Source organism: Ruditapes philippinarum, unplaced genomic scaffold, assembly GCF_026571515.1.
Source record: "Ruditapes philippinarum isolate M1 unplaced genomic scaffold, ASM2657151v2 ctg3039_1_1_1_1, whole genome shotgun sequence".
In the NCBI taxonomy this organism is placed as follows: Eukaryota; Metazoa; Mollusca; class Bivalvia; order Venerida; family Veneridae; genus Ruditapes; species Ruditapes philippinarum.
The window spans coordinates 43,382-61,961 of NW_026855324.1; the positions used below are offsets into that span (position 1 = coordinate 43,382).

The following is an 18,580-nucleotide window of genomic DNA, read 5'->3' on the forward strand; positions in this document are numbered from 1 at the left end:
TGTGGAGAGCTGGACGGATACAAAAAACATGTAAATTAATAATGCCCATGAAACCATAAAGGACACCTACCAGGGGTCATATTGCCGACTTTTATATGAAACGTGTATTTTAATTCGGCAGCGAATCCACTATTGTCACTAAAGTTTTCATTTGTGCATGTTTGATGCCCGGAGCTTTAGATATTTGATATGGACCTCGACAAAAGTTAAAAAATCATGGCCCTGGGGTCAAAAATGGCCCCACCGTTGGTGTCACTTTGTTTACATAAACTTGTTATAAAAACATCTTTAAAAAACTTCATCTCCTACACCACAATGTCCAGAGAATACATATTTGGTATAAAGCATCACCGTTTGATCTACAAAAAAATGAAATCCTACCTCTCGGGGTCGTTGGAAAAAATGCTTATAACTTACTCTTGGAGACTACGAGGGCTAGTCGACGATGGCACTGAGGTGGCATGTGTATGTTTTTATTTATCTCGTGCGCTCGAGATACTTCGTGTGTCGTGTGTACGAGATAATAGTCTTACGAACGAGTTACTAGCCGTGCCACCAGTTACTTAGTTGTGCGCACGAAATAATAAGTCGTGCGCACGAGATAATTAAGTCGTGTACACGAGCTACTTTGTCGTGTGCACGAGATAATTAGCCAACCAGAATACGCTTAGCATATATGAATGTTGTTATTTAGGCAGAAACGCTTTTATTCTACAATATTTTAATGCAGGATTAACGTATGAAGAAATTCGTTTTCTTTTAAGCGATCAGCATGATATAGTCGTTCTCACGACTTAAATATCTGGTGCGCATGACTGAATTATCTCGTGCGCACGTTTAAATTGTCTCATGCGCAAATATAGTTACTCGTAAGCACGGCATATTATCTTTTGTGCACGGCATAAATAAAACACACACGTCACCTCTGTGCCACCGCTCTAGCCTGCGAATCTCTAAACAGTTTATGCCTGATACTACAAAGCAATATTTGTAACGTCGCTGCGTTACAGTCAATTTTGCCCCATCAAAGGACATGCTCAAATCACTGTTTCATGCGCAAGGGGTTACTCAACTTATTAAAGACCCTCTCGTTAATCCGTTATATATGTTTTATATATTAATTAATCATCGAATATGTACAATACGATTTGAGAGATTAATTATCCTATACAAATGATTTAAAGATTAATTTGAAAGTCAATTCGCTTCGAAACTAATCAATTTTTGAAGTGTGCAGAATTAAAAACATTTACTAAATGTAAATCTACCCCTATTGAATCTTATATCGGGTGTAAACATTACATATCAAATGACTGATTGTCGGCAAGTCCAGCGTAATATTAAACCAGGCTGTTCAATAATCGACACCTTAACATAATGTTTTAGTGCTGTAGAAATAAGGAATATATTTTCATGTATTGTGCTTGAAATAAACAAAAGAAGTATATAAATGTTAACACAGATACGGTTTTTCAAAATACTTTGTACAAATGATTAGTTAAAACAATTTTATAGATGTATAGTAGATCAAATTTAAGCAGAAGTTGGTCGCATTACAATGGACCGACGGATCAGTTTTATTTGTACTATGGAAAGGATTTACCCATGTGTCCGGCACCGGACTACCCTGGCTCGTCGGGGAATATTTCGAGACCCACAGATCGGTCACACAAACACATCGGCAAAACTCGAAGTCGTTCTACACAAATCACGCAAATGTCTTCATCGGGTAAGTTTTGAATATCATCTATTAGTTTACCAAATAAACATGGCAGATATGGGCACATTACACCTCAGAAATGGCTATAGGAGGGGATGAATATAGTGGATTTAAAGCATATTTAATGCTTGTTTAAGGTATCAAAACATAAACAAAGTTTTATTTTTACTACCTTACAAAGTACTCGCTCACTATAACTGTACTAAAAAGCAGTGGATATATAGTCAATGAGTTGTGACACCAAAAATAATATGAAAAATAATTAAGATACGAAAAATAACATTTTAGGGCTTAATGGCCCTTTAACCATAAAAATAATCGTAAATTACAGTCAGAATGAGCGGCAAAGGTAAGTAATCTTTTCATATTTGTCACTTCTTGACGTTTAATTGATGTTACATGAATTGAATAGGCACGGTCAAGTTTACATCGATTTGGTGAGTTCAAAATTTGTATGATGATGCGTGATATTGTCAAAATTGAACGCTTCATGTTGCTTTTATATCGCAAAATTGAAAACGAAACGTCAATGCTTATCTACTTATGAATAAAAAAAGTCCAGCCCCGGGCCTTAAATTTTCCCCGTCCGCTTCCGTATTTATCATGTAACTGTCATACAGTGATTGCTAAGTGAAGTTGGTACATTTAAAATAATGATAATTTAACTAGAGTGGAATTTAAATACGTAAAATAGTGAAAAAATAAATAACAATCGTGAATTAATAGAAATGTCAAGTAAGTGCATTACGAATTGTGTTGCAATTAATGTTCATAAGTTTTTTTTAACGAAGTTCAGTCATTTTAAATAATGTTAAATAACAATAATATATCTAACAGACATTTTAAATTGTTGTTTATGCTGGGAACCAGTGTACAGTACAGTTAGTACATTCGGGAATGTAACGTAACACATTTAATATAATATTTTTGTACGTAAAAATGCTTTTTTTGAATCGCAGCGATATCGATAATTATCTTTGATTTCGTTCAACCGTATCATTTACTCGTTCAACCGTATCACTTACTCAGGGAAATATACATAAACACATTCTATATTGTCACATAACATGCATATAAAACACAGAAAAATGCAATAAAAATATTATAAGATTAAGTATTATAATTCTCATTTGCGTAATACACCAATTTTTACAGTTTGTACATATATTAAAACGAATTTAACGAAAACTGGACAGGAAATCTACGTTAAAACATGCTTATATTGTTTTTATTATCATTTTCTTTTTCAAAAAATTTTCTTTGGAATTTGAATAATAATTAAGCTCTTAACAGACACAATAACAATATAAAGGTATATAAAATTGCAGAAATGAGTGTGTTAAGGAGTGTGTTAGTGACGCATGACGCATGGCGGAAGAGATTTTATTTTTGAAAACCACATTGCTTCATCTAGAATAGGTCCATCTCGACCACATTTTTGCCACCTGAATTCTTGATCGAAGGCGTGTCTTTTTTCCTTTTTATTCTTTAAAAAAATAGTGAGAATCCGAATTTCAGAAATACTCATCCTTCAGTCTGATTAACCCTTCATTTTTCGTAAACTACATAAAACAAACATACATGTAAGATTAACTCTATGCATTGTCACAAATTTTCTTTAGCGTCATGCTTGTTCACAAATTTGTTTGTTGGTTTAAATATCAGATTACGCGGGGTTTATTCATTGAAATAAAATGTTTTATAACCCTAACCAAAATATAAACTTCCTACTCTATTCAGAACACATCGTCGGTCCTTCTCATATCACGTGATTACGGAAATGACCGAAGAGTATCGCTACGCAACACATGTATTATATTGGTTGATAAACAATTAATATTAAATATATTAACCGGACTGATATCATAACTCATAATCTTTCATCACTAGATTGAAATTGATTCATTTTGCAAAACTTTAAAACACGTTGAAGATAACAATTTCAAGAAACATTGTATATTAATTTACTTATTTATTTTAAATGTGGACTTCGGAACAATATATATTTGTAAAGAAACCCACACAAAACAAACTAAAACAACAACTTCAACAACATTTTTGTGCCCCCACTTTAGTGGCGGGCATTTAGATTTACCCCTGTCCGTCTGTCCGTCCGTCCGTCCGTTCACTTATGTGTCGTCAAAAAGTATTTGACCTAGAGTCATGAAACTTTACAGGAATGTTGATCAGCATGTGTAGTTGTGCGCCTGGGTATTTTCATCTGAATAGTTTTAGTATTTTCAGAGTTATTGCCCTTGACTTAGTAAAATTTTGCAATTTTTAACTTGTGTCGCATGTAACTCAAAAAGTATTTGACATAGAGTCATGAAACTTTACAGGAATGTTGATCAGCATGTGTTGTTGTGCACCTGGGTATTTTCGTCTGGATATATTTAGTATTTTTAGAGTTATTGCCCTTGACTTAGTAAAATTTTGCAATTTTCAACTTGTGTCGCATGTAACTCGAAAAGAATTTGACCTAGAGTCATGAAACTTTACAGGAATGTTGATCAGCATGTGTAGTTGTGCACCTGGGTATTTTCGTCTGGATTTATTTAGTATTTTTAGAGTTATTGCCCTTGACTTAGTAAAATTTTGCATTATTCAACTTGTGTCGCATGTAACTCAAAAAGGATTTGACCTAGAGTCATGAAACTTTACAGGAATGTTGATCAGCATGTGTAGTTGTGCACCTGAGTATTTTTATCTGGATATTTTTAGTATTTTTAGAGTTATTGCCCTTGACTTAGTAAAATTTTGCAATTTTCAACTTGTGTCGCATGTAACTCAAAAAGTATTTGACAAAGAGTCATGAAACTTCACAGGAATATTGATCAGCATGTGCAGTTGTGCACCAGGTTTTTTTCGTCTGGATGTATTTAGTATTTTTAGAGTTATTGCCCTTGGCGTAGATTTTTTTTGCATTTTTTCAACTTGTGTCGCATGTAACTCAAAAAGTATTTTACCTACAGTCATTAAACCTTATGGGAAGGTTGCTCAGCATATTTAGATTTGCACCTGGGGTTTGCTTGTGGATTTATCCAGTATTTGTAGAGTTATTTCCCTTTACTTAGTAAAAACCATTTCATTATGTTGTTATTTGTTCCTTGAGTGCTTGAGTTATAATCAACCAACTTTACAGGAATAATGATCAACATCACTAAATTACAGGAATAATGATTCACATCACTGTGAAGCTATGCACCTGGGACTTTGCATATGTTTTTTTTTTATAGTTTTGTTAGAGTTATTGCCCTTGACTTACAGTAGTATAAATTTGCAATTTTCAACTTGTTCATGCATAGCTCAAAAAGTATTTCACTTGTAGGCCTGAAAGTTTACAAGAATGTTGGTCAGCATGTGTACTTATGCACCTTGGGGTTTGCTTGTAGATTTATTCAGTATTTGTAAAGTTCTTGCCCTTTACTTAGTAAAAGATTTTTTTTAGTTTTCAAAAAATATTTGACCTAGAGTCATAAGATTGACAGAACAGTGGCGCGGTGGGGGCACCCGTGTCCTATGGACACATTTCTAGTTTTACATTGAGTCAATTTAAACTTGGTCCTATATTAAACATGAGTTCATTGATTTAACAAACACTCCTCCATTGATTTGACAAACGCTCTTCTATTGATTTGACAAACGCTATTCTATTGATTTGACAAACGCTCCTCATTGATTTGACAAATACTCCTCCATTGATTTGACAAAAGCTCCCCTTTTGATTTTACAAACGCTCCTCCATTGATATGACAAACACTCCTACATTGATTTGACAAACGCTTCTCAATTGATTTGACAAACGCTCCTTTATTGATTTGACAAACACTCCTCCATTGATTTGACAAACGCTCTTCTATTTATTTGACAAACACCCCTCTATTGATTTGACAAACACTCCTCCATTGATTTGACAAACGCTCTTCTATTTATTTGACAAACGCCATTGATTTACAAACACTCCTCCATTGATTTGACAAACAATCCTCCATTGATTTGACAAACACTCCTCCATTGATTTGACAAACACTCCTCCATTGATTTGACAAACGCTCCTCCATTGATTTGACAAACACTCCTTTATTGATTTGACAAACACTCCTCCATTGATTTGACAAACGCTCTTCTATTGATTTGACAAACGCTATTCTATTGATTTGACAAACTCTCCTCCATTGATTTGACAAACGCTCCCCTTTTGATTTTACATACGCTCCTCCATTGATATGACAAACTCTCCTACATTGATTTGACAAACGCTTCTCAATTGATTTGACAAACGCTCCTTTATTGATTTGACAAGCTCTCCTCCATTGATTTGACAAACGCTCTTCTATTGATTTGACAAACGCTATATTCTATTGATTTGACAAATACTCCTCCATTGATTTGACAAACGCTCTTCTATTGATTTGACAAACGCTATTCTATTGATTTGACAAACGCTCCTTTATTGATTTGACAAACTCTCCTCCATTGATTTGTTAAACGCCCCCCTTTTGATTTTACATACGCTCCTCCATTGATATGACAAACACTCCTACATTGATTTGACAAACGCTTCTCAATTGATTTGACAAACGCTCCTTTATTGATTTGACAAACTCTCCTCAATTATTTGACAAACGCTCTTCTATTGATTTGACAAACGCTATTCTATTGATTTGACAAATACTCCTCCATTGATTTGACAAACGCTCCCCTTTTGATTTTACAAACACTTCTCAATTGATTTGACAAACGCTCCTTTATTGGTTTGACAAACGCTCCTTTATTGGTTTGACAAACGCTCTTCTATTGATTTGACAAACGCTATTCTATTGATTATACAAATTCTCCTCCATTGATTTGACAAACGCTCCCCTTTTGATTTTACAAACGCTCCTCATTGATTTGACAAACGCTCCTCATTGATTTGACAAACGCTCCTTTATTGATTTGACAAAAGCTCCCCTTTTGATTTTACAAACGCTCCTCATTGATTTGACAAACGCTCCTCATTGATTTGACAAACGCTCCTTTATTGATTTGACAAACTCTCCTCCATTGATTTGACAAACTCTCCTCCATTGATGTTACAAATGCTCCTTATCTTTTCTAAATGGTCTGCTAAATATTCGCTTTTGATAGGTTAAAAATAATCATCGGAACTTATTTAGAAAAAAAAACTACTTATTACTTAAGTAATTTCTTTAATAAATTTCCGTATTTTATAAAATAAAATATTTTAAAATGAGATGATTGTGTAATGTAACATGTTATTTTTTTTTCAGGACGGGGAGATAAGATGACGACAGGCTGTCATCAGTTTCTTAAATATGCCAATATACTCTTCACATTTATCATTTTTGTAAGTATGTGTTTACTTTCTGTGTACAAAACATTATATAACATTAATTTCTTTGTTTTTCAATGTAGCATAACCATGCTTTGAAAGGCGATAAACCGACTCAAGATGTCATCGTTTTTTTTCTTACATGTGCCCAAGAACAACAATATCAATGCGCGTAACAACCAATAAGAAAAACAACAACAAAAAATAAAAGAAAATACGTAAAAATGGGGAAAAATGGCGTTTCATGAAAAACACCTATTTCGTACGTTTCATAAGAAAATACATAGAGGATATTCAAGTTTTTTCTATAAATACATGATTTATTTTCATCGAGTGGTATGAAAATAAATATTTCATGAGTGGCGGTAGCCACGAGTGAAATATGGTAATTTTCATGCCACAAGATGAAATAAATCATGTATTTATAGAAAAAACTTGAATTTTCTGTTTATTATATACATTTTTCTCTTTTTTGCGATAAAAATGAAACACTTTCCCTTAAATTGTGTGTACTGGCAGAATTTAAAAGAAAGTAGTCCGGCAAGACACCAGTGAAAATACGGAAAATATGTTTCACTGCAGTGAAAAATAAATTTTTACAGTGAAAATACAGAAAATGAAAATACGCATTTTATTTCATCAATATTTCATTTATAAGTATATAATAAACGCATAAATAGTTTTTCTTGCCAGCTTGATGAATTGCATTTATATCACATTTTCCCCTGCGTTTTCTATGACGAAACATGTTATATATTTTTAGATTGCTGGAGCGGGTATACTTGGTTTAGGAATATACATTCTCGGCTCGGACTATGGTGCCAAACAGATGTCTGAAATACTCGGCAATGATCTTTACCAAATAGCTGCCTACGTTCTCATTGTTGCCGGATCTGTGCTGGTTCTTATCTCAATGTGCGGATGCTGCGGGTCTCTTAGAGAGAGCAAATTTATGCTTGGCTGTGTAAGTTCTGAAATATGAATATGAGCCGCGTCATGACAAAACCAACATAATGGGTTTGCGACCAGCATGGATCCAGACCAGCCTGCGCATCCGCGCAGTATGATCAGGATCCATGCTGTTTGCTATCAGTTTCTCTGCGTGTTATAGGGTTTGTAAGCGAACAGCATGGATCCTGATCAGACTGCGCGGATGTATTATGTTGGTTTCGTCGTGATGCGGCTCATATATAATTATTTAACGCCGTATTAGTATCCTCATGAATAAGAAGGGTTTAGGTCGCTTACTTGAATCACTTGCCCCTGATCAACGTTGGTCCGAATCTCGACAGAGAGGCATTTGATTTTTTTCCATCTGAGGATGATATCAGTGTCGGTGTTTGTACTCGGTGCCCCTTAGAGCCTGGAATTAATCCAGCGTCTTCCTCTGGTAATGAAGAATAAGACTAAGACTACGAAATTCCCCCGATGAAAGTTATAACAGATGTATATTTTTCATCTTTAACTATGGCATGGTGGCCCAATATTATTTTATACCTATACACACTTAGTCTAACAAATTATCCTTTATTTCAAATTTATTTAGAATTTTTATTATATATCATTACCCCTATGAAAAAAGGAAAATCATAAGTATATAGCAGCGTTATGTTTTTGTAAATTCGAGATGAAAATAATTTACAACTGTTATTTTGTATTTTATATTTCAGTTTATTTTTGCAATATCAGTTCTAGTATTAGTACTCATCACCGCAGCTATAATTGTGTTCGTCTTCAGGCAAAAGGTAAGGACACACCTTAATTTAAGTGTTTAAAGGTATATACACACACCTTAATATCATTGTTTAAAGGTATCATCATTGTTTAAAGGTATACATACATCTTAATATCATTGTTTAAAGGTTTGTACACATCTTAACATATCAATGTTGAAAGGTTTTTACACACCTTTTATCAAAGAAACAAAAAGACCATTTATTAACAGTCTAAACATCCAAAAGTCACGGCGATGACCAGGTCGCCTGACTAAATTAACCATATTTTTCAAAAAGATTAATTTATTCTGTTTATCGTTACCTTCGCAACGTGTTGTAATTGATATAAAAATTACATATTTTCACAGATGGAGGGCGACGTCATTCATTCGATGGAAGACATTTTAATAGAGAAATATGGTGTAGACCTTGAAAAGAACTCAGACAACAGAATGATCACTGACTTTTGGAACTGGCTACAGAGAGAAGTATGTGAATATATGTTATTCCGTATCACTGCATTCTTATATGACTAATTCACATATATTTAGAGACACAAAAAGGCTCATACAAAATGGTGTGTAAAATGAAGCCGCGCTTGCGGAAAATCATGATAACCAATTTGAAGTTCAGATCCTAAAGCGTAGCGTTAATAAGGAACTGATTTTAATCAGATTGTCATAGTATCATGATTATTGTTGAAAATATATTTGAACAAGTATACATAAACGTAAAAATTATGTCTGTAAAATATGGTACATTTTCATAACAATTCCATTGAGTCGAATTACAACCACATACTTCTTTACATACACAAGTTTATCTCTTGTATATGTGTTTATAAGATATTTGATGGACCTTTATTTGTTATTTTTAAGTTCCTGTGTTTTAAAATACGACTTAAGATAATTTACAGGTTAATATATGCAATAGAAAAATTGACATTCAGTGAGAATTTTCTCGTTTTAGTTATTATGACTGATTAATAGTTTTGCTAAGTCATAAAGAGCCTAACTTTGACACGAAAACACGTGACTATCTGTGTACCAACATGTTCCATTGTAAAATTTTCAGTTACAATGCTGTGGTGTGACAGGCGGACTTAACAGTACAACATCCTGGGCTATTTATAGACATGCTGAATGGTATAAAGGGTTTGAGACTGGTGAGTTTATTCTGTAGCAATTAGTATGGTGACTGATTTATTAAAACACGACAGATCGACACATTTCAGGTCAAGCGTTTCCGCCTTTTACTTGCCGTGCCATCGCATGAAAATACGACAAAGTCAGCGTTTGTCATGTGTTTGAACTTTTGCCTTTTTTGCACTGAAAATACTTTCGTAAGTCATTGTATGAATCAGCCATCATAATTTAGAGACTAAGATAAGTGTTACCAACACTACAATTCCATATGTCTGAACAATAATTCCAGACAACTGACGGGCTGAAGTCGCAATAGTCAAACAATCTAATTCTTACTGAAAAAAAAACCCACTTGCAGTTATTACTTTATTTATTACTAAACCATAGACTATTGAGTTTATGGTTTTTGAATATTATAAATTACGTAAAGTTGATTGCTTCTCTTGTATTTCGCACGTGTTCGTACATTTCAGGTAAACCATATGTTCCGCAGAGCTGCTGCAAGGTTGACGGAGATATTAACCTGTGCACCGGTATTACAGACTTTAATGGGCCACCATCTCTAACTCCACCACTGCTGGGAAACTTTGATACTAATTCCGAACTTTATACTGTGGTCAGTAAATGACAAATGTCACAATTTTTAAATATTAATTTTTCAGTTTCTTTATTTACATTTATGCAAATACATTCGCGTAATTTTTAACCAGGTATTTTAACGAAAACCAGGTTATTTTAATGCCGAAGTCGGCGGGCGGGCAGGCGGGCGGGCGGGCGGTTGCTCGGGCTTCGGGCGTCAACTTTTGGATTCCGCTCAATAACTTGAGTTTGCTTTTGCATATTGACACCAAACTTGGTGTGTAGGTAGCTTATATCAAGAGGCAGCTTGGGATTGCTACCCAGGTGTCTGTGATCAAGGTCAAGGTCACTGTTACTAAAAATAGAAATTCAGTTTCCGCTCAATAACTTGAGTTTGCTTTGACCTATTGACACTAAACTTGGTGTATGGATAGCTTATATCAATAGGCAGCTTGGAATTGCTACCCATGTGTCTGTGATCAAGGTCAAGGTCACTGTTACTAAAAATAGAAATTCAGTTTCCGCTCAATAACTTGAGTTTGCTTTGGCCTATTGACACCTAACTTGGTGTATGGATAGCTTATATCAAGAGGGAGCTTGGGATTGTTACCCAGTTGTCTGTGATCAAGGTCAAGGTCACTGTTACTAAAAAAAAAATCAGTTTACGCTCAATAACTTGGGTTTGCTTAAGCCTATTGACACCTAACTTGGTGCATGGATAGCTTATATCAAGAGGCGGCTTGCGATTGCTACCCAGGTGTCTGTTATCAAGGTCAAGGTCACTGTTACTAAAAATAGTAATTCAGTTTCTGCTCAATAACTTGAGTTTGCTTTGGCCTATTGACACCAAACTTGGTGTATGGATAGCTTATATCAAGAGGCAGCTTAGGATTGCTATCCAGGTGTCTGTGATCAAGGTCAAGGTCAGTTTTACTAAAAATAGAAATTCAGTTTCTGCTCAATAACTTGAGTTTGCTTTGGCCTATTGACACCAAACTTGATGAATGGGTAGCTTATATAAAGAGGCAGCTTGGAATTGCTACCCAGCTGTCTGTGATCAAGGTTAATGTATTTAGTTTTCATGTTATAACTTGAATTTGCTTTGACCTTTTGACACCAAACTTGCTGAGTGGCAGCTTTGGATTGCCACTTAGATATCTGGGAGCAAGTTCAAGGTCATTTGCTTACAATAGAATTTTCAGCTTCTACTCAATAACTTCAGTGCACTTTGACCTATTGATTGCTGTCACATCAAAACTTGGTCGTTGAAAACCTGGTTTTCGGCACATTGCGGCGCTTCTTGTATATACTATTTACACTTCAAAAAGTTTCAAATACATTAGAGCTCTACAGTAAAAAGATATGTCTTAGTGAAATGTTGTATATGAAACGTTACAATATAATTTTAAATACAGCTCATTTCAAAAATATGTAATTTTATACAGTACACTTCAAAGACATGTTACAGTATAATTTTAAATACATATGTTACAGTATAATTTTAAATAGATATGTTACAGTATAATTTTTAATACAGCACATTTCAAAGATATGTTACAGTATAATTTTAAATACAGTACATTTCAAAAAATATGTAATTTTATAAACAGTACGCTCCGAAAATACGTTACAGTATCATGCAGTGTGTTACAATATAATGCAAGGGAGCTTCAAATATATTTTACAGTTTAAATACAGTACACTTCAAAGATATGTTACAGTATAATTTAAAATACAGTACATTTCAAAGATACCTTACAGAATTATTTCAAACACAGTACATCAAATAGAAATGTTACAATGTAATTTCACATACAAAACTTCTGTGATACGTTACAGAATTATTTCAAACACACAACATCAAAATGATATGCTACAATGTAATTTCACATACGGAACTTCTGTGATATGTAACAGAATTATTTCAAATACAGTACTCTACAAAGATATGTTGCCGTATAATTTTAAAGCCTATGAGTTTTGTTTCATTCTGTTGAAAGTGCAATCATGTGTTTCATAATGTTGTAAATAAATGTAGAAAAATGTGAAATGCTTGTCACCTAAAGAAAACAGTGCTGAATGTGGAATAATTTTTCATAGAGGTAGCTAAATGTAAACAAAGTGGTATTTTCATTTTCATACAGAATACTTAATCATTATAACAGTTATATTTCCAAAACGTAAGGATGCAAAAGATGGTCCGGTTATATAAACTGTAGCAGGATATCAAAAATAAACACTTTGGACAAATAGATGTATATTTTCAAATACAGTACGCTTCACCAGGGTCTTTAAAATATTTGAAAGACCCTGGCTTTACAAATATGGTACAGAAACATTTCAAATACAAAACATTTTAAACACAATGTTTCAGTGTTATTAACATTTTATATTTATTATTTTTATTTATATACATGGTTTCAGGGTTGTTATGACGAGCTGGTACATTACATACAGAGTCACGCCATTATCATTGGTGTCTGTTCCATAGCAACAGTTGTTGTCATGGTAACTATTTTTGTTTAATGTCTTCATTCATATTTTTAAGCTTGATTTTAACAGTGTCTTAAGTTAAAAAAAAACTTTCTTGCATATTGATAATAATTAATTAAGATTACTTGGTTGTTTTTTGTCTGCTTAGGTTCTCCACGATATCATTACAACTGTGTTTTCATGTCTTTTTCAGCTCTTTGGTCTGTTTTTCTCCGTGTACTTGTGCAGACGGATCGACGTAGAATATTACAGCTACTAACACATGTCAAGTCAACATAGACATTGAACATTTTACCTTACAAAATCGTACCATCAACATAAATAGATCAAACAGGACAATGTGTTCAAACGCTGATCAACGGTGTTCAAACGCTAAAATATTGTATAGATTAGAAAGATCTTGTTCATTGTGCTGGACTGTTTAGACGCCTAAATATCGAAACTAGCGTTCAAACAAAATTAATTGCAATTTATAGGCAAGTTAGGCAACACTAAATTTATGCTGACAGCTTACACCTTTTAGAAAGTGTACGACATTGTCAGCCTTGCCATTTTTTGTTACATATATAATTTATTCTTTCTTTTTAACTGTGATATACATGTATTGATACTCTCTATAAAATGAGATCAATTTAAGCTCAAAAGGAAGGACAACATTAAATGATGGTTGGCAGTTCTTATGTACGATTTTAACCCTTAACCTGCTGAATTCATATCATAGATTTGTCCCGTTTCAAATTTGGAACTATTAAGGAATTCTTGTATTTTGATATAAAAAATGATATCAAATTGATATCAAACTTGATGTAAAAAAGTAAATGAAAATAAAATATATAAATAAATATATATATATATAATAAAAAATGAACGACCAGACTACACAGATGTGCACACTTGATTAGCTCTATACTGCAATCGGAACACCTCGTTATTATTCGTAATCAATACCCGAAGATTAACGGAAAGGACAGAAGGTTTGCGATTGTCTATACTGGTGGCTACGGTCCATTGTTTTAGCTTCAGCAGGTTAATGATTAAATTATCAACATTGTTTTTATATTTGTTCTCGACGAAAAAGAAAAGAAAGTATACAAGATATCATGTTTTATGAACATTTTCAGTATTTTAAGACTTGTTACTGTATTTATAATTATGAATCTATGTCATATTAAATTATTTTAACCCTTGATTTGCGTTTTTTATATTCATGACATTAATTAATTAACCCTTTAACTGCGGAACCGGAAGTGATAAGTCATTGTCATCAGAATAGAACCATGTCTGCCTGCAGATCCGTTATATTTTTAAATATTGGAATCCCTTTAGCTTTGAATGGATTGTTCCAAATTCAAAGCAGGGCAATTCCATTGCAAAAAAAAAAAATAAATAGCGTGTTAAGTAAGACATGATTTAAAGTTTCATCTTACTAGTTTACCCAAGGTAAAGTTCATGTGAGCTTCTTAAGATTGATTATGCATGAAATATTACATATATAATGTTCTCAGAAGTTTATGATGTGTTTTGCTAAATTATTTGCAGAAAATAAAATTAACGAAAACATTATGTTCAAACAAAAAGTCGCTCAGTATAATAACTTGTTATAATTAACGCAGAGAAGATTCACTTTTCATGATTATATCTGTTCCTTTTGAAGTGTTTGTAATTTTTCTCTTTTATGTTTTTGAATATCTAGACTTTCTTATTCTCTAGTATAGGTTAAATTTCACATATTGTAATAAAATTCATGAAATACGGTTAATTATAACTTTGATAATCGTAACCCTTTCATAAAACGCCTGAAACAAAGTTGATGGTATACATGAAAGGTTTGGAAGTTTTCATCAGTTTTAAGTTATATTTTATGATCAATCATAGAGCTGGGTAGCTCTAGGTAGACTGACATTTACAATAAGCCTTGATTTAACTTTCCCATTAAACAGTCATAAACATTATTATTTTGCCGATAGATTCACTCTGCTAGGATATATCAAACACTTTATGTAATACCTTGATGGAGAGAATTTATAAAGAGAACGTTTGTTTACGTTGAAGTCGGAATCTGCTGGATTAATATGTAGGTTAACGAGGAAAGTGCAAAGACGGGATTTTAAATATTTTAATTAAAAACAAAAATAACAACAAAACAACAACAACAAAGAACCCGTCAAAAACACGATAATTTGAGGATAATCGAACAAAATGGATGAAAATAGCAGTCGGGATGATTTTGTTGCACCAACTGTACCAAGTAACAGACGAACATCTTTGTCGTCTAGCGGAGGAACGCCTTTAAGTTCTACGTCAACAATGAGCGCCCGTCGGCTGTCGTCGTCGGATGCCGGAGAGAAGAGCGATTATCGTAGGCTACAGAATGAAATGCAAATCATGACGTTTAAAGTTCGAGCTCTAGAGGAGAAGGTGGAGAAAATTGTGAAAGGTAAGGTTGCTGTTATTTACATTATATTAATATACATTTGTACTTTCTTTGATATTAACAGTTAATTAAGATTAAATTAGTTTTACATTAACCAGAACATTACCGGACAGGAGTACATATAGCTGGTTAAAATGAATGCATAATGAAATTTTGAAAATACTAGTCACAAATTTTGATTACATGTAAATTTATACACATGTATAGTTTGGACATCATAACTCACAATTAACTCACTACAGTGTTGGAGCAATTTGCAGAAAAATATCGCCTTTCTCGCAGATTCTTAGAATTTTCATTCATTTTTGTATATAAAACGTATGAAGAAATGGGTTAGACATACTTAAGTGAAGGGAGGGGGGGGGGGGGGGGCTGGAAAAGGCGAAATTTTAGCATTTATCATTCAAGCGCCTTGTCCGATATATACCAAAATATTGAATTAAATGTGGTACTCCAACATTTTTACAGTCTTGCTAAATTTTAATAAATATACATGTATTTTACATGATCTTAAGTACAAACGAAAAGTAGACTAAGAAAATTAATTCTTGGCATATCTATTTTGTTTCAGAAGCCGGGATAAACTTACAAAATGGTCCAACAGGACGTGGGGTGGCATTCACCGCCCGCTTGAAGGAACATGTTACTGTACGCTCACTTGAGACCATCAAATTTGACGATGTTTTAACAAACATTGGCAAATCGTACTTCCCTAGCACCGGAGTATTCAAGGTTCCGTATTCTGGACGGTATTTGTTCTCTCTTACAGTGCGCGCGCAATACCAAAAGCAAGTGTGTGCGGAAATTATAGCTGAGCCGCACGTGATTGGTCAGTTAGCGGCAGGTGATAGCGAGATTGAGCGAGCCTCGGCGTCGATAACTGTTGTCGTCTCGTTACAAGCTGGCGACGAGATTTACGTTCGGGAGTCGAAACCTTGGACTGGAAATTTATTCGGCGAAGGGTATACATCGTTTACGGGAATTTTGTTGCAGTGATTGACTATTTACAAGGAAATAAATACTTGATGATACTGTTTGAACATCCAAGCTATGTAATGACGTCATTGTTTGAACATGATACGCTCCAACATTGTGTGTTGGAAATTTTATATGATGACATGATTATATGTTTGTGTTGCTTTTATACTGTTCATAGTTGCTTATTCCTGATGTTTTAAAATGTTAAAACTTTTAAAAGCTTATATAATTATAACTTGTCTTCTTCCAGTAACTCTGTTAACTTTAAATGTTAAAGACCAACATCCTAATCTGATTTTCTTTTTAAAGAAAAGCTTTGAATTTTATATTAATGTTTAAAAAGTTGAAAACATGCCATGTGATTGACCTATTTTCTCCTCCACATTTTGGTGTTATAGCGCACATCTGGATCAGCGATTATTTTTCTTCATTACCACTATACCGCTTTTAATACACATGTCGCAATTATTTTGTTCTTAAGACGTATGCATTACCATAATTCCGCTTTTAGAACACATGCCGCAATCATTTTGTTCTTAAACTGTACATTACCACTATATGGCTTGCACCCATTGCGGGCGGATGGCGTCCGGTTTTGTCCGGAATATACCGGTATCTTCTACCTGAATCAATTGATATTATGAGACATGCGGAACACACATTCTTCATGAGTTGAGACATTTCAATTTAACCTGGCAAAATTATTTACCAGTTTAAAGGCAGTGTTGCGCACTAAATTCAGCTGCTATGGTGAAGTTTACAAATGGTTAAAGTCAGAGAAAGTATGAAAGTGTGGCAATACGACAATTATGTCATCATGAATTGAAGCAATTTAGTAGTATCACACATGTTCACTGACATAATACTACAACGTCATGAGACAAGGTCGCACTTAGAGATCAAAGAAAAACGCTTGTCCCCAGCAAAGCTAATTCATGCATTGACGTATTTCAACTTCATGCACAGATATTTTAATGACTATAGCTTCACCATTGTGAGCAGATCAAAAGTCAAGTTAATTCACACCTGAAGGTCAGAGGGAAGGAAAGTCCGCAGCTGCAATACACAATCCTGTATACTGAGGGTCCTATTTCGTGAGTTGGTTGTTTGGGGTGTAATACCGCAGCACAATTGTTACATTAAACTAGATGGTTAGATGGAATAGAAGTGTTTCATATTCATAACTCATAACTCTTAATTATCATTATTATTTTATAAATTGTTACATATGTTTATCAAATCACATGTGCGTAATTTTTATTTTTTTTTACTATCGAAACAGCAACAGCGACATCTATGAAGATGATTTGTTAACAGAACAGTTCCAATTTCTGTTACAAATTGCTGTTGTTGTAATGCGTTTGCACGCAATTTATCCATTTACGATGAAATGTGTATTTTTGTTGTATGAATATATGTTATGCTGTTCAATATATGGGAGGAAAAGTAAAGTTTGTATCTTTTAAATTTCATAATGAGTGTCAATTTGGTAGGTAGTTGGTAGTTTGATATTCAAATAACCAGCTCCCTACAAGCTGGAAGTTAGCTGGTACTTGGTAATTCAATCCACTATCACCAGCATATCATATCCCCTGGTCGACGTAGGGAGACGGGGTGATACTATTTGGTTGAAGTCATCCATCTTATATGCTAACATACTAAGTTCGAATTACTAGTACTAGTTTCAGGATCCCATCGAAAAACAACAGAAAATATGTTTAACTTCTGTTTATTAATATGTTAAATAAACGCACTGATGATGGCAATAATGACACTCTGTGAATCATGTACAGCATGTGAGCGTTACCTTGTGAGCGTAGTGTTCTGTGTGAGTTTTGTGATGCACGGTCTGTGTGTCTTGTTTACTATGTGTGGTTAGTGCTTGCGTAGTGTCCTTTGTGTCATGTTCGCTGTGTACATAGTATAAGTATCCTGTTTGTAAGGTCTGTGAATAGTTTCCTGTGAGCTATAATAGTTGTGTGCGTGGTGTCTGTGTCAGTGTGTGGGTAATGTTCTGTGTTTGAGTTGTTTCCTGTGACTAATGTTAGCTGTGCGTGTAGTGTGCTGTGTCAGTGTTTTAGTAATGTTCCGTATGTGAGTAGTGTCCTGTGTGGTAGTATTGTCATGTGTTCATTGTGTCAATAGTGTCCTGTGTGTCACAATGTGTCAGTAGTGTGTGTC

The 18,580-nt window shown here is 34.0% G+C and overlaps 2 protein-coding genes across 5 annotated transcripts; both read left to right on the plus strand.

Annotated features, from left to right (window-relative positions):
- The first annotated feature begins 1,301 nt into the window (after nucleotides 1-1,301).
- Nucleotides 1,302-13,831, plus strand: LOC132742956 (CD151 antigen-like). Of its 4 annotated transcripts, none has more exons than XM_060731449.1 (9): nucleotides 1,302-1,729; nucleotides 6,994-7,070; nucleotides 7,819-8,019; nucleotides 8,726-8,800; nucleotides 9,139-9,258; nucleotides 9,845-9,935; nucleotides 10,389-10,531; nucleotides 12,919-13,002; nucleotides 13,181-13,831. In XM_060731449.1, the coding sequence occupies exons 1-9, from the start codon at nucleotides 1,516-1,518 to the stop codon at nucleotides 13,244-13,246; spliced, it is 1,071 nt and encodes a 356-aa protein (XP_060587432.1). In that variant the 5' UTR covers nucleotides 1,302-1,515; the 3' UTR covers nucleotides 13,247-13,831. The 4 variants fall into 4 exon arrangements, with proteins under 4 accessions (XP_060587432.1, XP_060587433.1, XP_060587435.1 ...); XM_060731450.1 differs by lacking the exon at nucleotides 1,302-1,729 and adding an exon at nucleotides 1,946-2,069; XM_060731452.1 differs by lacking the exon at nucleotides 1,302-1,729 and adding an exon at nucleotides 2,018-2,157.
- A 1,128-nt stretch (nucleotides 13,832-14,959) lies between these two features.
- Nucleotides 14,960-17,831, plus strand: LOC132742951 (complement C1q-like protein 2). The gene is made up of 2 exons (XM_060731446.1): nucleotides 14,960-15,424; nucleotides 15,993-17,831. Exons 1-2 carry the CDS (start codon nucleotides 15,187-15,189, stop codon nucleotides 16,415-16,417), a joined length of 663 nt encoding a protein of 220 aa, XP_060587429.1. The 5' UTR covers nucleotides 14,960-15,186; the 3' UTR covers nucleotides 16,418-17,831.
- The last annotated feature ends 749 nt before the right edge of the window (nucleotides 17,832-18,580 follow it).

Coding starts and splice junctions, on each gene's coding strand:
- LOC132742956 (XM_060731449.1), top strand. CDS start 1,516: ATGTATAGTAGATCAAATTTAAGCAGAAGTTGGTCGCATTACAATGGA. Junction 8,801..9,138: donor TGTTCGTCTTCAGGCAAAAG/GTAAGGACACAC, acceptor ATATTTTCACAG/ATGGAGGGCGACGTCATTCA. Junction 13,003..13,180: donor TAGCAACAGTTGTTGTCATG/GTAACTATTTTT, acceptor TGTCTTTTTCAG/CTCTTTGGTCTGTTTTTCTC.
- LOC132742951 (XM_060731446.1), top strand. CDS start 15,187: ATGGATGAAAATAGCAGTCGGGATGATTTTGTTGCACCAACTGTACCA. Junction 15,425..15,992: donor GGTGGAGAAAATTGTGAAAG/GTAAGGTTGCTG, acceptor ATTTTGTTTCAG/AAGCCGGGATAAACTTACAA.